The sequence below is a fragment of the Opisthorchis viverrini genome, assembly GCF_000715545.1.
Source record: "Opisthorchis viverrini unplaced genomic scaffold opera_v5_147, whole genome shotgun sequence".
Taxonomy (NCBI): Eukaryota; Metazoa; Platyhelminthes; class Trematoda; order Opisthorchiida; family Opisthorchiidae; genus Opisthorchis; species Opisthorchis viverrini.
The window spans coordinates 380,444-400,497 of record NW_008751803.1 but is presented as its reverse complement, the minus strand read 5'-3'; the positions used below and the strand labels follow the sequence as shown (position 1 = coordinate 400,497).

At 41.7% G+C, this 20,054-nt stretch overlaps 1 protein-coding gene across 1 annotated transcript; it reads right to left on the bottom strand.

Moving 5' to 3' along the window:
* Positions 1-2,008: 2,008 nt before the first annotated feature.
* T265_14136 (hypothetical protein) lies at positions 2,009-17,471 on the bottom strand (the record flags this gene model as incomplete). The annotated part of the gene is made up of 9 exons (XM_009172177.1): positions 2,009-3,001; positions 5,858-6,085; positions 7,431-7,568; positions 8,910-8,996; positions 11,431-11,547; positions 11,591-11,627; positions 14,879-14,999; positions 16,573-16,646; positions 17,394-17,471. Coding segments are annotated over 9 exons (990 nt in total), but the record flags the coding sequence as incomplete, so codon positions are not given.
* Between the last annotated feature and the right edge of the window lie 2,583 nt (positions 17,472-20,054).

The following is a 20,054-nucleotide window of genomic DNA, read 5'->3' as shown; positions in this document are numbered from 1 at the left end:
TGACTCCTTGCGTTGAAGTTCCGACAGACTCAAAGATGAACACTGATGGTAAGTACTAGTGGAAGCCAACTAGAGTCAACTACTTCCATACTCTGGCGTTAATCGGGAGAAAAAATTACAGGATATAGCGCTACGAATCCTTTAATCACGGATTCCACATGACATGATCGGATTTTGGGTTGCTCGTCGGGTGACAACTTTCAGCTGTGTGAATTATTCTTCCCCTGAGCTGCCCGCAGACTCTTCCTAGTGTGAGTTAATCACACTGCTGGTAAGCCGCTCATGGTCAAAAGTTTGAGTGTATAAACTAATAGCCGAGAGGTCACTGGTTCAAAATTCTCATGAGTTTTTTGCGGCGCGCACTTTTTATGGTGTTTAAGGATGAAACATTTGTACCGCGATTCTTGGCTTTCCAGAGTAGACTGGCTTCAAGTACAGGACGAAATTCCAAATGAAAATACCTGAATATCACTCCGCCAGCAGAAAAATTTGTCGACCGTATAACGTCACAGCTTAATCAGGAGCACTCATTAATAAGGAAGCAAGTTTTTATCGGATAACATCTCTAGGCTACACGACACAAATGACCTGCTATGGTTGGTTTTACCTACCCAAGCACTCCACTAATCCTGATCTAACCAGCAAGACAAATCGGTCTTCGATACCCACCGCATACTGTAGCTAATCTTTCCGCTCTTGCTGTTTACCACTGCACACCTAATTGTGGTGGGTCAAATAGGAACAGACCCCAACACGCCTTGAAAAACCGGGCTCGCAATTTGAATTAGCTGACCAACAGCCAATTGCCTGCACATGAAAAACTTATAACATCCCTCACTAAGTACTTACCACGTTTTTCCACTGAATACGGAGTTAATCGTAATACGTCGCAATTTCCGGCTTTCGGTGAGACCATGATGGTTGCTCAATCCCCAACCAGCTTGTGTGCACAAAATTCCTTGTCACAAGATAGCAGTCCACCTTGGACTTCAGAACTGGACATGATTATCCATTGTACGATTGATTCTGTTCCACCCTGTCATCCTTATTTATTCCTACTTAATGTAAAGTTTAAAGTTCCAGTATTTCTTTTGAGCGGGTAAAAACAAAGTGTTATTCTTCATTTTTCGACTTCTTATTTGATTGTTTAAACCTAAAATCACAAAAACGTCCAATCCCTTTAAAAGGAACCTTTCAAAATCTGGAAATACATTCCGAAAACCCGTTTCGCCAAAAATTCAAAACACTCATTCCTAACACATACCCCNGTACTCACTGACAGTCCTTGCTGGTGGTTCTTGCACAGAGGGTAAGTGATGGCTAGCTGTTGACAAGTTTTTATCAGCTTCACGGGTAACAGAGCACCAAAATAAACGGTAAACTTTCTTGAACATGAAATCAAATGAACTCTGAGATGGCCTTTGCACAGCATATTTGGTTCACAGGTATCAAAATTTATTGCTTCACTTGGATCTCTCTTCAAAACCACAAGGTTATCAGAGTTGCTCCCAATAAACATGTCTACCTCTAACCAAACTGATTTTTTGGAAAGTTTTTTTCTAGGTTTCAAGCCTGAGTTATTGTAGCACAATTCAAATTCCAACGTGTGGTTGCTACTCAAAGCAAAGAAAAATGCTTCTGACGTTTGTTTGAAAATGGAGGTCCTGGGTGCGGAATTTCCGTTTACTGAATTAGGTGTACTTAGGGAGACCAGTGAATTCACATAAATGATGACTCCTTGCGTTGAAGTTCCGACAGACTCAAAGATAAACACTGATGGCAAGTACTAGTGGAAGCCAACTAGAGTCAACTACTTCCATACTCTGGCGTTAACCGGGAGAACTAATTCCAGGATATAGCGCGGATTCCACATGACATGATCGGGTTTTGAGTGGCTCGTCGGGTGACAACTTTCAGTTGTGTGAATTATTCTTCCCCTGAGCTGCCCGCAGACTGTTCCTAGTGTGAGTTAATCACACTACCGGTAAGCCGCTCACGGTCAAAAATTTGGGTGTTTAAACTAATAGCCGGGAGGTCACGGGTCCAAAATTCTCATGAGTTTTTTGAGGTGCGCACTTTTTATGGTGTTTAAGGATGAAACATTTGTACCGCGATTCTTGGCTTTCCAGAGTAGACTGGCTTCAAGTACAGGACGAAATTCCAAATGAAAATACCTGAATATCACTCCGCCAGCAGAAAAATTTGTCGACGTCCGTATAACATCACAGCTTAAGCAGGAGCACTCATTAATAAGGAAGTAAGTTTCTATAGGATAACATCTCTAAGCTACACGACACAAATGACCAGCTATGGTTGGTTTTACCTACCCAAGCACTCCACTAATCCTGATCTAACCAGCAAGACAAATCGGTCTCCGATACCCACCGGATACTGTAGCTAATCTTTCCGCTCTTGCTGTTGTGGTGGATCGAATAGGAACGGACCCCAACACGCCTTGAAAAACCGGGATCGCTATTTGAATTAGCTGACCAACAGCCGATTGCCTGCACATGAAAAACTTATAACATCCCTCACTAAGTACTTACCACGTTTTTCCACTGAATACGGAGTTAATCGTAATACGTCGCAATTTCCGGCTTTCGGTGAGACCATGATGGTTGCTCAATCCCCAACCAGCTTGTGTGCACAAAATTCCTTGTCACAAGATAGCAGTCCACCTTGGACTTCAGAACTGGACATGATTATCCATTGTACGATTGATTCTGTTCCACTCTCTCATCCTTACTTATTCTTTTCTGATGTAAAGTCTACAGTTTTAGTATTTTTGTTGAGCGGGTAGAAACAGAGTGGTATTCTTCATTCTTTAACTTCTTATTTGACTATTTAAATCTAAGGCGACAAAGGTGTGCAATGCCCTTTAAGAGACCTCTCAAAGTCTGGAAATGCATTCTAACAATCCGTTTAACCAGAAACTCAAAACACTCATTCCTAACACATACCCCTTGTTCATTTGACGTGCGCGCTCAGCCAATTCTTGCATCTAAAATGAAAAAAATGCACATAGATTAAAAGTGTAGAACAGTCCTAGGGAGAAGCAGTGAAAAATTTGTGCGTTCTGCATTTTGCGATGCCTTCCATGGTTACAGTGAACCACCCTTATGTTCGTAGAAGGTGAGTAGACGTGTATTAGTCTGAATAAGCATGTCACATCACGACTACTCTCAGCAGGCACCCACCCCGTTGTTGTAAGTGTTCTGGTGAGCCATGCCTTGGAATTTTGTCAATTACTGAATCCCGAAATCAATGGTTTTTAAAACGTACGTTGCAACCATATGATTTTGATATCACCGGCTAAAGAATCACGCAAATATCTGGCAAGGAGTCTTGAATGAAGGACGAAATTGCAGCACACCTGTTGGATAACAGTTAAGGTCATTTATGGCTAAGCACCTGAGTCACTGACCAGTTGATTGGAGGGATGTGGATATGCAACCAGCCCATCACATACATGTCCTGATGACGAAGGATGGGTTGTTCTAGTCGAATTGCGACTGTCTCTGCAACTGCGACTTTGAAGTGAGTTGCTGACATCTGTTGGATCACAGTGAACCCGTTGACCGTATTAGTCAGATGGTTAACATTGCTCAGGTTCCCCGCCATTGCACTGATCATGTGGTGTGGCTTACCACAATGGTTTTAGTATCTCTTGTGCTTAGAACTTCATTTCGATAGGCACGTTTTGGTCTGAACAGGCCAAGTTGGATATGTCTTGATCAGGAATATTACCGTTCAGTTCGGTTGAGCCTCTAACACGCTGAAATTTCTCATCAACTGCTCAGTGCTGAATGTTCACTTCAGAGAAATGGCCACCCGACGCGTAATCGTGTCAGAATCGTTGTAACTTGAGTAAGGTGTGCAACGAGTATAAACCATCTAAAAAATGGCTGTCCGGCCGTTTCACGTCTTGCAACGCAATGTTCTGAAGGATGGCTATTTTCTTCAGGTCTGTTAAGATAAGATGGAGTGTGGCATCAAGCGCGTACCTTGGTACAGATCCTGCGAACCCTGCTGGTGAGACACTTGATTACTTTTTTATGTTTACTGTCCTCAAAACCATGAAACATAGGGACCCCTTGGACGGACCCGTCTATTGGTATACTTATCTTTCAAAGTCTGCAATACCATTTTCGAGTGAGCGCCATATCCAAAAGGATGCCATTTTTGGCATTCGTTTTCAATCCGATTCTCGCATGTGCCTCATTTAAGCGCCCAAATGCTGTTCATTTTGAGGCACGCGAAAACAGTGGAAAGCGATGGTAGAGATATTGGAGTCAAACGGACCTACAACTTGACTCATAACTATTTCGTATGAGATTTGTTCAAATACAGGTTACATCTTCAAACAGCCTGCCTCTCTATAAATGACTTCACTGGTTGCAGACTGATCGTGGAGGAATATGTAAGGCAGATTTGGAATGAATGAATATAAGCGGCTGTTTTGATCATTGCAGTGTCTCTAAAAAATGCAGGATACTTGAAACGAGAGTTTTTTGTTGCCCGAAATTTGGTCACACAAGACGGAGCCAAACGTATCAAAGCGGCTGGTCAGCTACAGTGTAGCTTGAAAAAGGGCAAGTAGGCAGGTTTGTTAACCTTAAGGAAGCCCCACATGCAGGGGATATTCACACCCATTGGTCTCAAAGGATGAAAACTTTTTCACTATGTAAACACTACATTTCGGGCGCTCCAGGCGTTCATTAGGTTGACGTTTATATTTCCCTTGTAAAGTCTTAGTCCTTTGCCGTAGTAAATTAGGTTCAGTGGACAGTGTCTGATGGAACTTCAACTCAGAAACCCCCAGAAATAAAGCTATCTGTAAAACCTTGAATACAGCCGCTCTCACTGCCTGCAATTACGCGCATGGCAGCAGACTTCAGACAGCGAGTGAGTGGTTCCGTAAGCAAATGCCCCTTCTATGAGTTTTGTGTGATAAATATTGCTAATTTTATTTCGAACACACGTTGCTAGTGGGGTGTTATTAAATGACACCAGAAAAATCATCTTTTGAACCATTTTGTAGACTTAATGTCCTTATTGCTTGAAGCCGACGTTGTTAATAGTGTACATTAAAGTTGTGTACGATTAGCACAAAACTTTCACCTTTACCCACGATAGTGCAGCGCAAACCTGTGTCCAATTCACTTAACTATCTAGGTTACTGTTGGGGCTCCACGGTAGGAATAGTTTTTTGAGAGACGTTTTTCGTCCCGACGGACAGCACCGGTTTACTAATCAGGAGTTTGTAACTTATACATACCTACTGCTAACATTTGGTCGCAAGTAGTGCAGTCTGAAAGAGGGAATTCATTTTGTTGGTTCAATTAACTATGTCAAAATTTGAAGACAAATGCAGCCTCAAAAGACATATGGAGTAGTGTTTCTTCATATTGGTAGAAATAAGTATGCTAAACAAACGGATGTGACAGAATTCAAGAACTACCATGGGTTGGGTGTCCGTCGCTAATGATAGCTAGACAGCAGTTTCCAAGTTTCCGCTGTCATTGTTTCTCCGGAAATTACTAAGCGGCAGATGGTGCGAATTTGGTCAACAGCTGAATTTTTTAACAATTAGGAACAAAAGCTGGGACGATTGAAGATGAGCAAGCCTACCTGGAGATGTTCCACTGCGCTGCATTACTATTAGTGTCCTTGTTAGCGCCATAAAGCAACTATAGATTAATTACACTGTAGAATCCTGTTCATTACGTTAAACAACACAGCATCGCTCTATTTAGGACTGATGACATAGACCAGACGCTGGAGAAAACTCTTCTGGATTGTCAAAAACAAAATAGCGCATAATAGAACAAGTCAAAGGGCTGATATGCCTACTTACATCGTAGCTTTGACGCTTGAATCGCTGTCCCAGATCATAGTTCTCTCCCTCAATGCGAAACAGCAAGTCGTGAAGCTCCTTCGCCTTAGCCTTTAACTGCTCAACCGTCATACCCGAAACATTCAACGGAGGCACGCGTTGGTCAATAATCGATCGGCGCTCAGCTTCTAGTTGCTCTTTGGATTTTGTCACTTCCTCCTTCTTCTCTTCTTGTGGCGCGGATTGCACCTAAGTGCGCGAGAGTGATTGGAAAAATGGATTCAAATCGATATTGTTATAAAACTAGATGAAATAGAGTATAGACTACGGAGGACACAAGTTGGGTTATCCAGAGAAGGGTGAATGCGAAGTAAAATCACCATCAAACGCTTAGATAAGGAAGATACTACTGACATCAGTAATGTGTGATGACAACAAAATCATGCAATACAAGTGAATTTTATATTAAAGGGAGACGCATCTGGATCTCAGGTGAATTTTACGTCCTTAACGAGCAAATATACGTGCTTTACAAAGACCGCACCGTATTTCGGTTGTAAAAATTCAATATATGGTGGTGCATTAGCACGAAATAAAGTTACCCATAAAGTTCATATTATTCAACTGCCGGTTCCACCCTTTTTGGCCCTTCACAGTTGAAAACTAACGTAATTTATTAGTGAATATATAAATCCAGTAATCTTTAAATTAGTATTTATTTCAACTAATCAGACAACGTTCACTTGATGAGCTTTTAGTAAGACGGTTTTCAGCAAACTTGAAAAAATCTTTCTCTACGCAATAAATTATCCTGTTCAAGACCAAGAACTGCCACCTTATATCGGTTTGTCTCGGATTCCAGTACACATTGCAGCTCATTTGTAAACGGACGGCAAGGAATCGAACAGAGTCAGGCAGAAAATCAATGTTGGAGATAAATGCATGCAACAGTTCAGCTTTGGGAGATAAGTGGTCTGTCAATGTGATGAAGGTTTTCTGTGCTTTGAAAGTTTTTCATGGGCTTAGTACAACCGCTGTGTGATTTTTTGACTGTTTCCATCAAGGGTTGTAAGATGAATACACTTTTGTAATACTCCAATGTCCGACAAGATCAGCCATATATAATTGCTGAGTGTCGAAAATCACTGCTTAATTTCCAAGTAATCTACCGACTGTCACCAAACGTTTTCGAAAACGAAATTCAGACACTTGTTTGCTGCTTCCTTCGGGTGGCATGGCAGCTAGGCACCGGAAGGGTGCTACAGCTGAACGCTTTTTTTTGCTGTTTCACCCATTGTATACTTTCCTAATATATATTATTTGCAAGGCTTGTTTTCAGCATGAACCTTTAACCATCTAGTAGACCCATCGTACGGCTTACCATTCAGTCCTGGAAGAATGATTAAGCCTAGAACCACTGGGTGGAAGGTCGGGCGCTTGAATTTTCGCACTGTTTATTACTCCAGTAAAGAGGAACTAGCTGCACAATGCTCTTGGGAATTTTCGAGTGAACTGCCTTTTGTAAATGTGACTTTGTTTGGACTACAAATGATCTCTCAAACTCCAAAAAGCCCTCAAAGATTATTTTACTCACTTCCGGACCACCTTCCCGCTTGTTGATCACAAAGTTTGGTCTGTTAGCGTTCTTTTTCTCCTCCCATTCCTGTCGTTTCCGCTCCCTTTCCTCGCGTTTGCGTTGCTCCTCTTCACGTTTCTTTCGTTGACGTTCTTCCTGTAAAGAGAACACAGGCTAAGCAAACGTTCTAGATCCACTGAACATTTTACATTACATAGTTGGGGAAACCAAAAACTCAAAAAGAGAATTTGTACCACGGTAGAAACATTTGGTGATCTGAGAAAACACTAGAAAACCACTTTTCTCTATTGCCACCAGCATCACTGTGGAGAATACCAATAGCCAAAATGCTGCCAGCAACGCCGTTTGCGTCAGTGACTGACCATTTTATATTGATAGAATCAACTAAGTGATGCATTTCGCGTAAGTAAGCAATACAACCAGTAAGCAGTACTGACGAAATATGTATGTTCATGTGTGAATATAGCGCTGTTTGTTATTAGGAGAGAACCTACGATACAACGCATATTTCAACGTACATTAACTGTTTTTCCCATGTGTGGGCAGTTTTTGGCCCACATGAAACGAAAACCGAAACATTCATTAATTTTGACGCACCACATTTTCCATTAATTGGTTCACCCTTCCCGAGAAAAAAGAACGACTTTTAAGTGCAAAACAGTATCATTTGCTTGGCACGGTTACCTCAACAACTGATATTCCATAAATCAATCGATCTGAGAAACACTCGAAGTCTGAATCGCTCACCAATGTGCTGATAAACGGTAAAAAAGAAAAACATTTTTCATTCCTCATGAAAATGTAGTTTTGAAGGCTTTGACCTTTCCAAGTTGACTTCTTAAATAAGACTAGTTCTGGGTAGCAGTCTGAAGTTAAGAGAACCTCTCTGCCATGGCAATTGTCTCGGACCGCATTCCCTTTTCAGATTGTTTTAAGGAAACTTCTTCATGGCTCCAAACTTATTAAAGTATGGTGATTAAAACTGGAAAAAGTAAGGAAAGCAGGAGCGAAGTTTGGACGCACCATTACTCACGTCTTGTTACTGTTCTTCTAGTTTGGACCTCACCGTCGAAGGAGACTCCGAACTACTCCGAAACGCCGCCTTACATTCCTTAGCTCTTAAATTACTGTTGATAACCATTATTACTGCACATATATATCACGAGCTTCGACTGACACTCAGACACATGGGCTTTTTGCTTGAACTGCTTGAACTAACATTTACTCATAGGATTGTCCTCATGTTACCAGTTTTTGAACTGAAAACAAGGTTGCTTTGTCTCATATTCTACTTGGAAGAAGTCAGAATCATATTTGTAGCCTGAAATCATAGGTTAAATGTACTGCTGCGTTAAACGACGAATCGAATTAGCAGAATCAGTGGTACGGTATTGCTGGCTAACAATGAAGGTTTAAAAGGAAAACAAACGGATTTGCGTCCGTTTGACTACCACCCATAGACAATGCGAATCTCACCTCCTCCGCTCGGCGTTTTTGTTCTTCCACCAGACGAGCCTCGGCTAACCGCTTTTCTTCTTCAGCCCGTTCTGCTTTGCGTCGTTCCTGGAAACGGAACAAGTACTTATTAAGCAGGCACAGGAGTAAAACATAATATGTATATTAGTTAAGAATGGTGAGGCGGCTAGGTAATTCTGGCTCATTGTTTATTTCACTTCCTCACAGAGTATGTTTTGACCAAGTCTTAACCATGAATATTTCTTTTTGACTGAGGGCATAAACTGACAAATCTTTATTGTAGTATAACTGAGGAGGGCATTCGGTAGTTGCACGCAAGCATGTGATATTTGGGGATCGGGAATCGATGCTGTTCCAGAGCCTCTTATTTCTTTCCCTTTCTGATATTTTTGTGATCACCCTAGGATTGTTTACTCCTAATAGTAAGGTTGCTAACCAAAGTCGGAGTCTTACAAAACGAATGAAACAATTGACTTGAGAATTAATTAGAGAGATTTTCCCCAAAGCACTCACTTGCTGGAAGTTTATCATACACCGGAACACTGTAACAAAAAACGCATTTCTTTTTTCTTGTTTCACTGCCCTAAGACGAGTAGATTTGCTTTGTCCTGGAAGGTACACTGACACTGCCTTTATTCATGAGAATGACTCGTATTCACAGCTTTAAATTAGAAATCAACTATGGAGCGACGTAATGGTGTGACTATTAAAATAAATTCACCTGCAATAACACAAAAGTTCGGGATCTTGGCGGGCCAAAGTGTGACATGGTTTCCCAATTGTAAGGTATAATCACAGCACTAAGACTGGTTCGACAAGTTCAGTGGTAAATGGCTCACCAGGAATAGCTTTTCAAAGACCTTTGTGACCTTGTTGCAACAAGGATCACAAACGGACCAGTAGATTCACTAGACTCGTTACACTTCAGGTAGCCAATCACGTCAGAAGATAACAGATAGCCTTTGACTGCTATATAAACACACGCAGGCAAGGAAGAAGTACCCACCCAACTGCGCACTGATGATGTCTCCTCGTATGGTGACGAAACGTTTGCAAGCCAATTGCCAAGCTCGGCGAACAGATCAACAGCCATCTGATCAACAACCAATAAACTCACCCGAAGTTACCAATATTTCACCACGGTGTCCCAGAATGTCCACGGTTAATAATCCTAATCTCAAGTAGCTTTTTAAATAGCCGAGGGCTTTGTGTCATAATTTTTTTATGGTACTTTACTTTCCCAACATTTTTGAAGTCAGTAAATGAAGGATATCTATATTTGTATTTGGAGTCAGTGTTTTGTCTTAAACGTGACTCCCGATATTTCGGTATGAAATGCTTCTGGTCAGAGTGTCCATCAAATTGAAGTTCAATTCATGAACTAAGGTGGTTTGCAGAGCTCTCAGTGAGTAGGTAGTGACCAAAAGTACGATAGTTCGGAAAACCACATTAACTTAGCTCTTGCTGATCAAATAAATATTTTGAACGATTATGACTTGATGGGACGTCGCGCAAAATTATGATACTCGTTTACAGATTTCCATAAGTACCTGAAAACCGGAAAAGTGAATGCAGACCCGCCTGAGGAAATTTACAGCAAATTATTTGGAATTCTAACAAAAGCAATCATCTCTCAAAAAAAATTACAATGACGGATGCGTTTTGCTTCCTACTGAGGCCATTTTATTCTTGGGAAACTACGGCACACCATCGCAGCTGAGAAAATTAGCCATTATAACCTCGCTTCAAGGTGATGGCTATTTAAGATAGTAACCGCAGAGGGCTGAAATAAACAAAGCGGGAGCGTTGATATATCTAAAGTATCTTGGGATCTTCATGGTCAATCTGTCAGAGGTAGTAACTCCGAACCTCTGCAAATGATTGTGGTGAAAATGTCGAATGGTCCCTCTTGAAGGCCGCGATACACACCCGATAAACTGGAAGAAACAAGGTTAGTATATGCCCTTATCTCAACTCTAGTTAAGTGTACATCCTGAATGTGCGTCCATAAAATTACGAAAGATCGAGTTTTTGGTGCCACTTTTGAAGACTCGTGTAATTAGTCTAGTGTATCTTATTTTCTGGAAAGTGATTAAGTGTGAATCATCCTTTATTTGTAGGGACTGTCTCAAGGCAACTGAAAGCAGTCTAGCCAGTGGGGTATTACCTTCTAGAATAAAACAAAAACACGTGATCTTGCCTGAGGACCGAATCACTTGTAGTTGGCCTTTTTGTCGCTGTATCGTGATAAAAGTTCACCAGTCTCTCAGAGCTACCATCGTGTTGATGTTAAGCAAGACTGCCATTCTGGATTTCATTGAAGGTAGCAAAAAACAGCATAGCTTTTTTACTCTGATGCACGTAAAATCAAACTGTTTTCCGCGAAAGAGAAAATGGCAGAGGGATCCACTTTTGACCAAGCTCTTAGCATGACCGGCGAACACGAGGGCCCTTCATATCATAATCTGAAGACAACTACCAGCTTATAAAACAAAATGCAATATTTACAAGTCTTGCTCACCCTGCGTTCTTTCAGTTGCCGGATTTCTTCCTCAGCCTTTTCACGTTCACCTCTTCGGAATTCCTCATATTCTCGCCATTCTTCCTCTGCTCGCTCACGTCGTCTCTTTGCCTCTTGCTATGAATTTCAGTTACATGAAAACAACCAAAATCGCACATACCTCCATACGAATTTGAGCCTCAGACTTTCCATCCTCACTGAAACCATAAAAGTACGAATAAACGTCACTCAAATGTTGCGGTATTTTTAAAGCAAAAATCACTCCTTTATGTCGTTTAGTAATATATAAGTGGGATGACAACGTCTCATGCAATCACTCTATTACGATAGTAATATTATGAGTGTGTATAAAGACGACATGTAGTCTACTGCAGTGGAAGGAAACATGAACAGGTTTCGCTCAGACAGAGCTAGGCAGAGAAGTATAGTTGAGAATGTGATCCGATAATGACGGTCAAATATTAGACTATTGAGAAACCCTGGTTTGATAGTCTGCATATACAAACACGAGGTAAATAACTGATGGATAGAAGAGAGTTGGTAAAAAAAAGTCTTCAAATTTCTGATCAGAATGAAACGGACCAAGGTTAGTTCCTCAGGATTTGGTTGGATGTTGAATGCAAAGTGTGTTTAACAAAGCTTGCCTCTGCGCTACACAAAGGTTGTCCCGTATTCCGTAAGGTTACTCAGAGTCATTCGAGACAGCTAGCATTCAACTGAATGTGCAAATCAACACACTTTTGGCCGTTTGTCTTGGTGTTATTAAACAGTGTATGAAAATTGATGAAAAGTAATCGGTAGCTCATGACCAGTCCTGACGGTTTTTCATAAACGAAAGATTCGTTTACGATTCCTTACGATCAAATGGGTGGGTAAGTGGCAAATGGGTGCATTTTACCAACCACTTACGCTTTGATGCGAATTTAAGACAAGTTCATAAAAACTGTGTGACAAGATTTACTTGACAATAACATTAAAACCAGCAAAGGACCTTATGAATAGTACATTACAAATATACGTGTATCGCGATATTTCAAATATCGTAGCGACTGAAACATGAGGCGGCCTGGTGCAGCACATTCAGTTGCCTGAGAACAGCATAAACGAGAGATTCAGCTGGGTTCCAGGTGAGTCTCTCGAAAGAACCAAATTAGTTTGCAGATGAGTGTATATTCGCTGACTACCAAAGGACTTTAAAAAACTTTATGGGTGGTGTTTTTTGTCAAGAAAACGCTATACAGTTTACCAGTTTCGTTCTGATCTGAATGCGGCATATTCATCATAGGTAAGAATTCCTTTTGGCTCTCAGCAATTGCTAATGACTATGTGAAACTATTAACGTATTGCTATTCCAGGAAATAGTTCTGGGGAAAATGATATTTATACAACGTTTCAATCCAAGTGCTTGTACGTGGGGAACAAAGAATTTTGCCCAAATCATCTCCAGCAAAAAAGGAAGTACTGGGCCTAGCTTCACAGATTTGGCATGACTGAGGACCAATTAGTTTTAGCAATCTCAATCATATAACACATGTTTTCTAAAATATTTCCCTCATTTGTTCCTCATTCCAATACGGAGGCAAATAAGCATATCATGCTTTTGTTAACATCTTGTAATGCCAGAGGCTTATCTCTTTATGTTTGTCTCGATATTAAGCTTGAAGTGAACTAACAAGAATCTAGGTTTCATGAAAGAGATTCGAAGCTGAGTTGATCTCACGACAGACTGAACTAAACAATGCACAACCTTTTTGTTCAGTGTTAGAGGCCAGAAAACTTCTTAAAATGTCCTGGTTTAAAACGGGTCGTCCTTTAGGCTTCTGTCACAGAACACGGAGGTTCTTCAGTGAAACACACTACTGAAGAGGTCTCTAATGAATTGTCAGCAGCCCATGAACGATTTCATCCTTCCTGGGGCTTATCAGATAGAGTCGGCTTCTAAATTTCTGTCAGAATTATCTTTTGGGTGAATACTTCCATGTTGTCAGCACAGGAGTTTGTTTTGGGATTTCATCCGAAGAGAAATAAGTAGTTTTACGTTACGTAAAGAAATTCCATGAATGACATTCAAGGTATGTGTGACAGGCATCGACCGGCTAAGGCACTCAACGACCCTCTAGACTGTCTCGCATGATCCAACTAGATACGATGTAGGGGGCACAGACAACCAATCGTTCGCGTCTCCACGTTTTGCATTTCACTGTATTATGTATGTACTGACCTGTATGTTCATTACGCTCTTCAAACTGGCTTCCATAGGGTTGACTTGCTAGAACTAGGTTATGCGCAACTATATGGTCAGAGGTACTTTGACAATTTATTCTGAGCAAAACTCAAGCCATAGGCGTGGGTTTTAGAGTTCACCCAAGCGTTTGGAATAAATCAGGGGGTTTGAACTGGCATAGAGAAATCAACCATAGGGATATATGTCCTCAAGAATGGTAAACTTACTTACCACAGACCAGTGGTTGAATCTAACACACACTTTCTTACCCGCTGTCACTGCTAACAATGCTGTCTGAAATCAAACCACTCAATGGTATGGAGGGAAACTTTACAAGTATTTGCATGCATGGGAGACACACAAAGTATGCAAGGAGACCAAACCTCGTATGGATTTTACAAGCGCGAAGAGAATCTGTATCTGGTGGTCGAGCGTAACCGGTACAAAACAAGATATCTGAGATTACAACTACTGCCTCAACTGTGCAGGGTGTCGATGGTATTTCGTGGGGAAAGGTGATTTTCTGAAAACAACTGAGCCAATCGTCAGAAAATACAGAGTGAGCATGGAAGTGTAAGAGAAGGTTGAACGACAGGGTTGAGCGCATATCCTATCCTACCAATGAGAGAAAATACATAAAGGATACGCTTGCTATTCGGATGATTAGGCTCCGGTTGGAGGTAAACAGTAAAGAAAATAATCACTTGCCGCTGAAAATGGTACACAAAGGATAGAAACGACCTAAAGGATAATAGGACCACGCACGCTCGACTTCAGTAGCCCTTCGCCAAACTAGAGGAAGGCGCTCTGAGTTGGTTAAAACGGCCATCGACAGTGATATTCTGGTCAAACAATGAATGCGAAACTGACAAAAGCTAGATTGAATAGGTTATTCGGTCTGGGATTGGGGATAACTCGCGCGCATTTTGCAATGGCTGCATGCCTGTACCAATCCAATCAATTTCACAGGGCACGGGAACAATGGTAGGAGGCCTCATGAAGGGATTATCGTGACAAGCGGAGATATTCAAACAGTGGACGTTCACACACACACACACACACCCAAAAAAAAACACAGGAGAAGTCACACAGGTTGACACACACACACACACGCACGAACACACACGAAGTACGAGCAGAGTGTTGAGAGCTTGGCTTGTAACTGGGCAAATGAACAACGAAAAAACAATTAGTAGTGAATGATAGCGAGCAAGAAAGACGTACTTAAAAGCAGGTACTGGAGTAGGTGCAGGGCTAGCACGAAGATTGAAAAGTTGCGGCAGTAAGTTTATTACATTTTTGTACACAGTGTACGGCAGACTAGAGTTGAACATATAGTCACGTGCTAAGAAATGTATACCTATCTTGGCTGCGATAATCAAGTGAGAAGGAAACTGCTATTGTTCTATATAGCTAAGAAGCCTTCTATACAAAGTGCAGGTGGTGCGTTTTCAGCAACAAACCTCCGCAAAGACTATTTTTAAAAAAATGTATTTACTGTCATTAGAAACATTCGGTAATAACTTTATGATGCTCCAGATGACTGTGTGAATATCGGACAAGGGGCGATACAGTGTCTTCAGAGGGATTAGCGAATTGTGTTCGGTAATTTGGCCCGAGAGGTGCACATTACCGTGTATGCTGAATAGAGCAGAGCTAAATTGCACACTAAAGGTAATAGCTCTGGAATGGAGCAGCGGAATACGACCCCGTTCCTCAGGAATTGCCCCGGTCGTTGTTTTAAATGAGTATTTTTCGCTTATGGAGCAAAGAGAGCATGCTTCTGGTGATCAAGATAAAGGGTGGAGACGATCGGTATAGGGGTTAATCAAGTACAATCGTTTACATTTAACAAAAACAACTATTCACAACCATTGCTTCGTCTCCTCGGAGGTGTCCGATGACTCGATATGGTGTAGTCTCATGCCCATCCCATTCCTCCATGAGGGGAAATTTCGGCTGCTTCCGACAGACTGTTGCGCCAGATTTTCATTCCAAAGCCGTATCACAGCTTTTTTACAATTCTCTCACACAGTATGAGTACAAAACATGTGTTCCAATACAAATAAAGAGAGCTAGGTGACTTTACAAAAGCTCAGTGAGGGAACGCCTGACCAGCAATTTGATGTAGTACCTAGTTGGCAAGGATGTCTCACTTGGCCAGTATTACTTAGCCACCTTCTGTTTTACATAACTGGACGAATATCCTATAGAACTTGAAGCAAACTTTCTACATCAATTAAGGATCAGATCTACTCTCCAGTTCTCAACAATTCAAACGTAGTACTAGCTGGAACAGAACCAGCTAGTGATATGTCTTTCAGTATTTGCTCTTTTGCCTATCATCCCAGCCAGACCAAAGATAATACACATGCTTTCACATATTACGTGTGTAATGAGGGATATCATTACCTCTGGATATGCAATCCTACCGCACACGAAAAACTTGGACCTAGCGGGCACTTCACAACGAACCATCCCTCCAAGGTTTCCATAGCTCATCTGACGAAGACGCCAGAAGCATACTCTTAGTGCTCGCCTTTATCTAAACTCATTAGTGCCTTTCAGCACTAATATGTAAGACTTTACTGCATTATGGGGAAAGTAGGAGCAGTCGCACGATAGTAATTAGAGAACTGTTTTTAAGAGGTTGCACTTGAGTTCTTAGTTCCCTCCTCCTTCAATACAGGCCTCTCGGATAACTGAAGCATTACCATTGACAGTATAACGTAAGTGGACTGCTTTAAGTGACTTTATACAATTGAACTTGAAATGCAGAACATTTAAAATCAAGATGTGTTAGGTATAAACGTGTACGATCAAACCATACCACTTCAGCCTTGCGAAAGTTTGCGCAGCATCCGTAGTCCGCAAGATGTTATCAAACAACACTGATGGCGACAAAAAGTTGGACTTACCTGTGTTCGTCGTCAGACATGATTCAGTTTTTATCTGCGCACCGAAAGTATCCGTAAAAAGTGTACTTCTGTCCCTAGAACCAAAGTTGATCATAGATGAGACACAAAGCGATACTCAGAGTTTAACGGTTAAACTTGGGTTGGTTATTTTAACCGGCACTGGCAAGTTTTAAAAATCTGGGCTTACTCCTTCGAAATCTAGTTACGGAAGTAGCACTCCCCAGTTCTCTCAAGTGCTTGAATAAGCCTGTTTTAAAGAACACGAGCCGATGGTTATGGGCTTTGAGAGTAAGAGTTCCGTAAGTCGTGCATGTTAGCTGAATGAAACGGATGTGTGCAGTTGACCAGTCAACGTTTCATAAAGCAACAGAATGAGAGCAACCCATTACCCAATAGTGTAGTGTAATGGGGATGTGTAATGTGCATACATATATAAATATATATTTGTGTATATACCTATATGTACAAGAACATACAGCCAAATGGTACATTCTGCTTTTGGCTTCTCAAATGTGTTGAGTAAATTTGTTTTCTACTTGTCTTTTGGTACAGGTAACGGGTAAGAACATTTCCACATAAGTTAGCGAACAAGTACAGAAAAATAGCATATTTCGTGTAAATATTTACTTGCTAGTGTGGTGAACCGATCGTAGAGTTTGAAATGAAATTTGTTTTTTTATTCACTAATCCTAATTAGGAGGATCGCTAATGAATTTAAACCTTTTATTCATTTCATCATACTCGGTCTATTATCTCCATGATATTATGAAATATCTAAGGTGAATAATATTCCATAAGGAAAACCACAGGGAATTGCTTACTGCTTGCTGGGATATCCGACGTGAAGTGCTGGCAGACTTCCTTCACTGGGAACTATGTGGACCTTATCTTTCGACTTGTATCCGCCCACTCTCTCTATCTCGCTTAGCTGGGACGTATGCGGCTGATAGGTTTGTGCTGCTGTAAGCGCGTGCACAAAAGAATACCAGCTGTGGTATGGGCTAGCCGCATTGCTATACCGTTGTGTTCTACGCCAGCGTGTGTGTGTGTGCGCGCACACACACGTAATCGATAGTCCTTGTTCGGCCAGTGGCAAGAACAATCGGTGCAGTGTTGCCCATTCTGCAACATCTTGACAATCGGGGGCGTTTATCGATTATGCGTGCGAGTGACGGAATCAATTCCCATGTGTACGCGTACCGATACGAACCAGAATAGAACGGAGTGACAGTGGAAGCAGTTGTCCCGATGAGGCTGTATTGGGCTGTGTTGCACCGAAGTAAATGTGTAGTGCATAATTTCGGAAAAAATAAGTCGAACTTGGTCAACCACGCGATTCATCCAATAGTGATAGAAAAATGAAGTTTCCTGCCGGATGCACAGGAAATCTGACCGTATCAGTGTTGTACACAGTTTACGCTCTAAATTGGAGTCACGTGATACGAATAGCACTAGCACGTGCAGAAATGAGATATCTCACTGGTGAAGTACTATGATGCAGTTATACAAAGGCAACCATTGATCTGTTCCAGTATCAGACGTGGAGGGGCAGAAGATCTGGTCACGGTATTGACGGTATTAAAGTCAGTGGAGAATGATGGGTGAGGAATCAGTCTCTAGACCAAGTAGAAGAAAAGTCGCTACTTCGAACACATCTAGAAACCCCAAGTCGACTGTGTTCTGATTCAGCGAAACGTTGCCTTATCTTTTGAGTGAACGCTTTCACATTTATCCCTTATTGTCATTGAATTGCTGACGACAAACTGACTGCTTGTAGACACCGTAAGTGTTTTCGTCAAAGACATCTCTAAACATGTTGACTGTCTTAAAATCTGACATAGTGCACCCGTTTAAGCAACAAAAACAGTACGTTCCTCCGTTAATTATACCCTAGACTAGATTGGAGAACTTGAAGTGCAAACAGTTTAGAATTTTGTTGTTGTGTCCTATTGTCCAACAGAGTACTATTTTAAAGGGATTCATTTCCTGAAACTGTGAGACTCAACTCAAGAAGTAGTAAAAGAGGACTTGGCTCACAAATGCTCAACGGGTTGCACTCGAGATTGACCGGTTCTGGTGAGTTCATGTTCCATACGTCCAAACTAAGTCCTGGAACAACGTTTGCAATAAATTGCCGGTGGCGCTGGACGACTAGAATGTGGGCCAAAGAGATGACAAACAAATACTGAATTGATGCCTATGGGGATCTTGCGGTAGGTGGATTGTTCAGTTTCACATCACTCTCGTTTTGAACAGTCGCCCCTTGTCCTGGCGCAATTACTCATGTGAATCCACACCAGGGGGGGGGGGGCACTAGACTCGAGCTTCGCTCTTGTTAGAGCTTATCAACAGTGCATATCTAGTGACACGGACATTGAAAATGCTGGAAATGCCATGAAATGCTGAATTATCATCCGTTAATCGGATTGGACGGGTTGTTAACGTAAGCACAAATAGTGCAAAATTGTTGGTGGCTACCCTCAGTTAACTTGGTTATGTACAAACAGGAATAGGCGTAGTGAGGTTTGGACAGTCGTTCTGATTTAAAGCCACTTCAGCGCCTAGATTCTATGCCGCCCGAAGAAATTACTGGGGTTGAAGTACCGCCAGGATAACCAAGAGTAGACGGAAGCAGTCGAGATATCGGCGTTCAGTTTGAACCATGGACTGTCTCTTTAGAAATTTCGTGCCTCAGCGACTTAGCCCACTTGGGCACGAGTTACCCAGGAACGGGTGGTGAACCAAAAGAAGATTTGGTTCAGAGAATGGGGAAGCAACAGGACAGGTATGGAACACGCATTGAAATATACGGATATGGGAAGCAATCCGAATTCGCGAACGAGGTGAAAAATTCATGAATAGATTGCTTCTTACACGGTCTTTGCGTCCTGCGGCTCAACGAGGAATTGCTTCACAATTTGAGATTGGAAAAACCAGTGTGAAGGATCGCAAGATGGTAGAAGATATCATCGGCATATTCATTTCAATGACGGTTCACAAATGGTCTCGGCGAAAGTGCGTGCTTCGATTTTCGGAGTATATACTACAAGCAGGATGGTTCTCAAAAACACAACTAACACACTTTCCTGGTCTTGCTTTTTGTTGACGTGAAGGTGGTTCACAGCCATGCCCAGCTGCTACATGTTCAATTCTGACTAAAGTGATAATCCCTAATTGGACCGTCAAAATTCGGCTCAAAAACAGTTGGTGACAGAGTGTGTTGTGAATAGGTAGTACTGTGGGCTGAACAGTCAAGTGTGTGGGTGACTGGGTCGCTACAGTTCCATAGAATTTATAAGCCGAGCTTCTCCTTTGTTTGGTGTTATAGGCGCGAGAGGGTTTTGACCTGCGCGAATTAGACTCGCACCATGACAAACGACAACGGAGTTAGATCCTTATAGAAACATCGTTTAAGTTCGCAAATTACGGACACGTTTTACGAAACCTACTAACCTTCGCTTGGCAAAACACACGACAGTCAG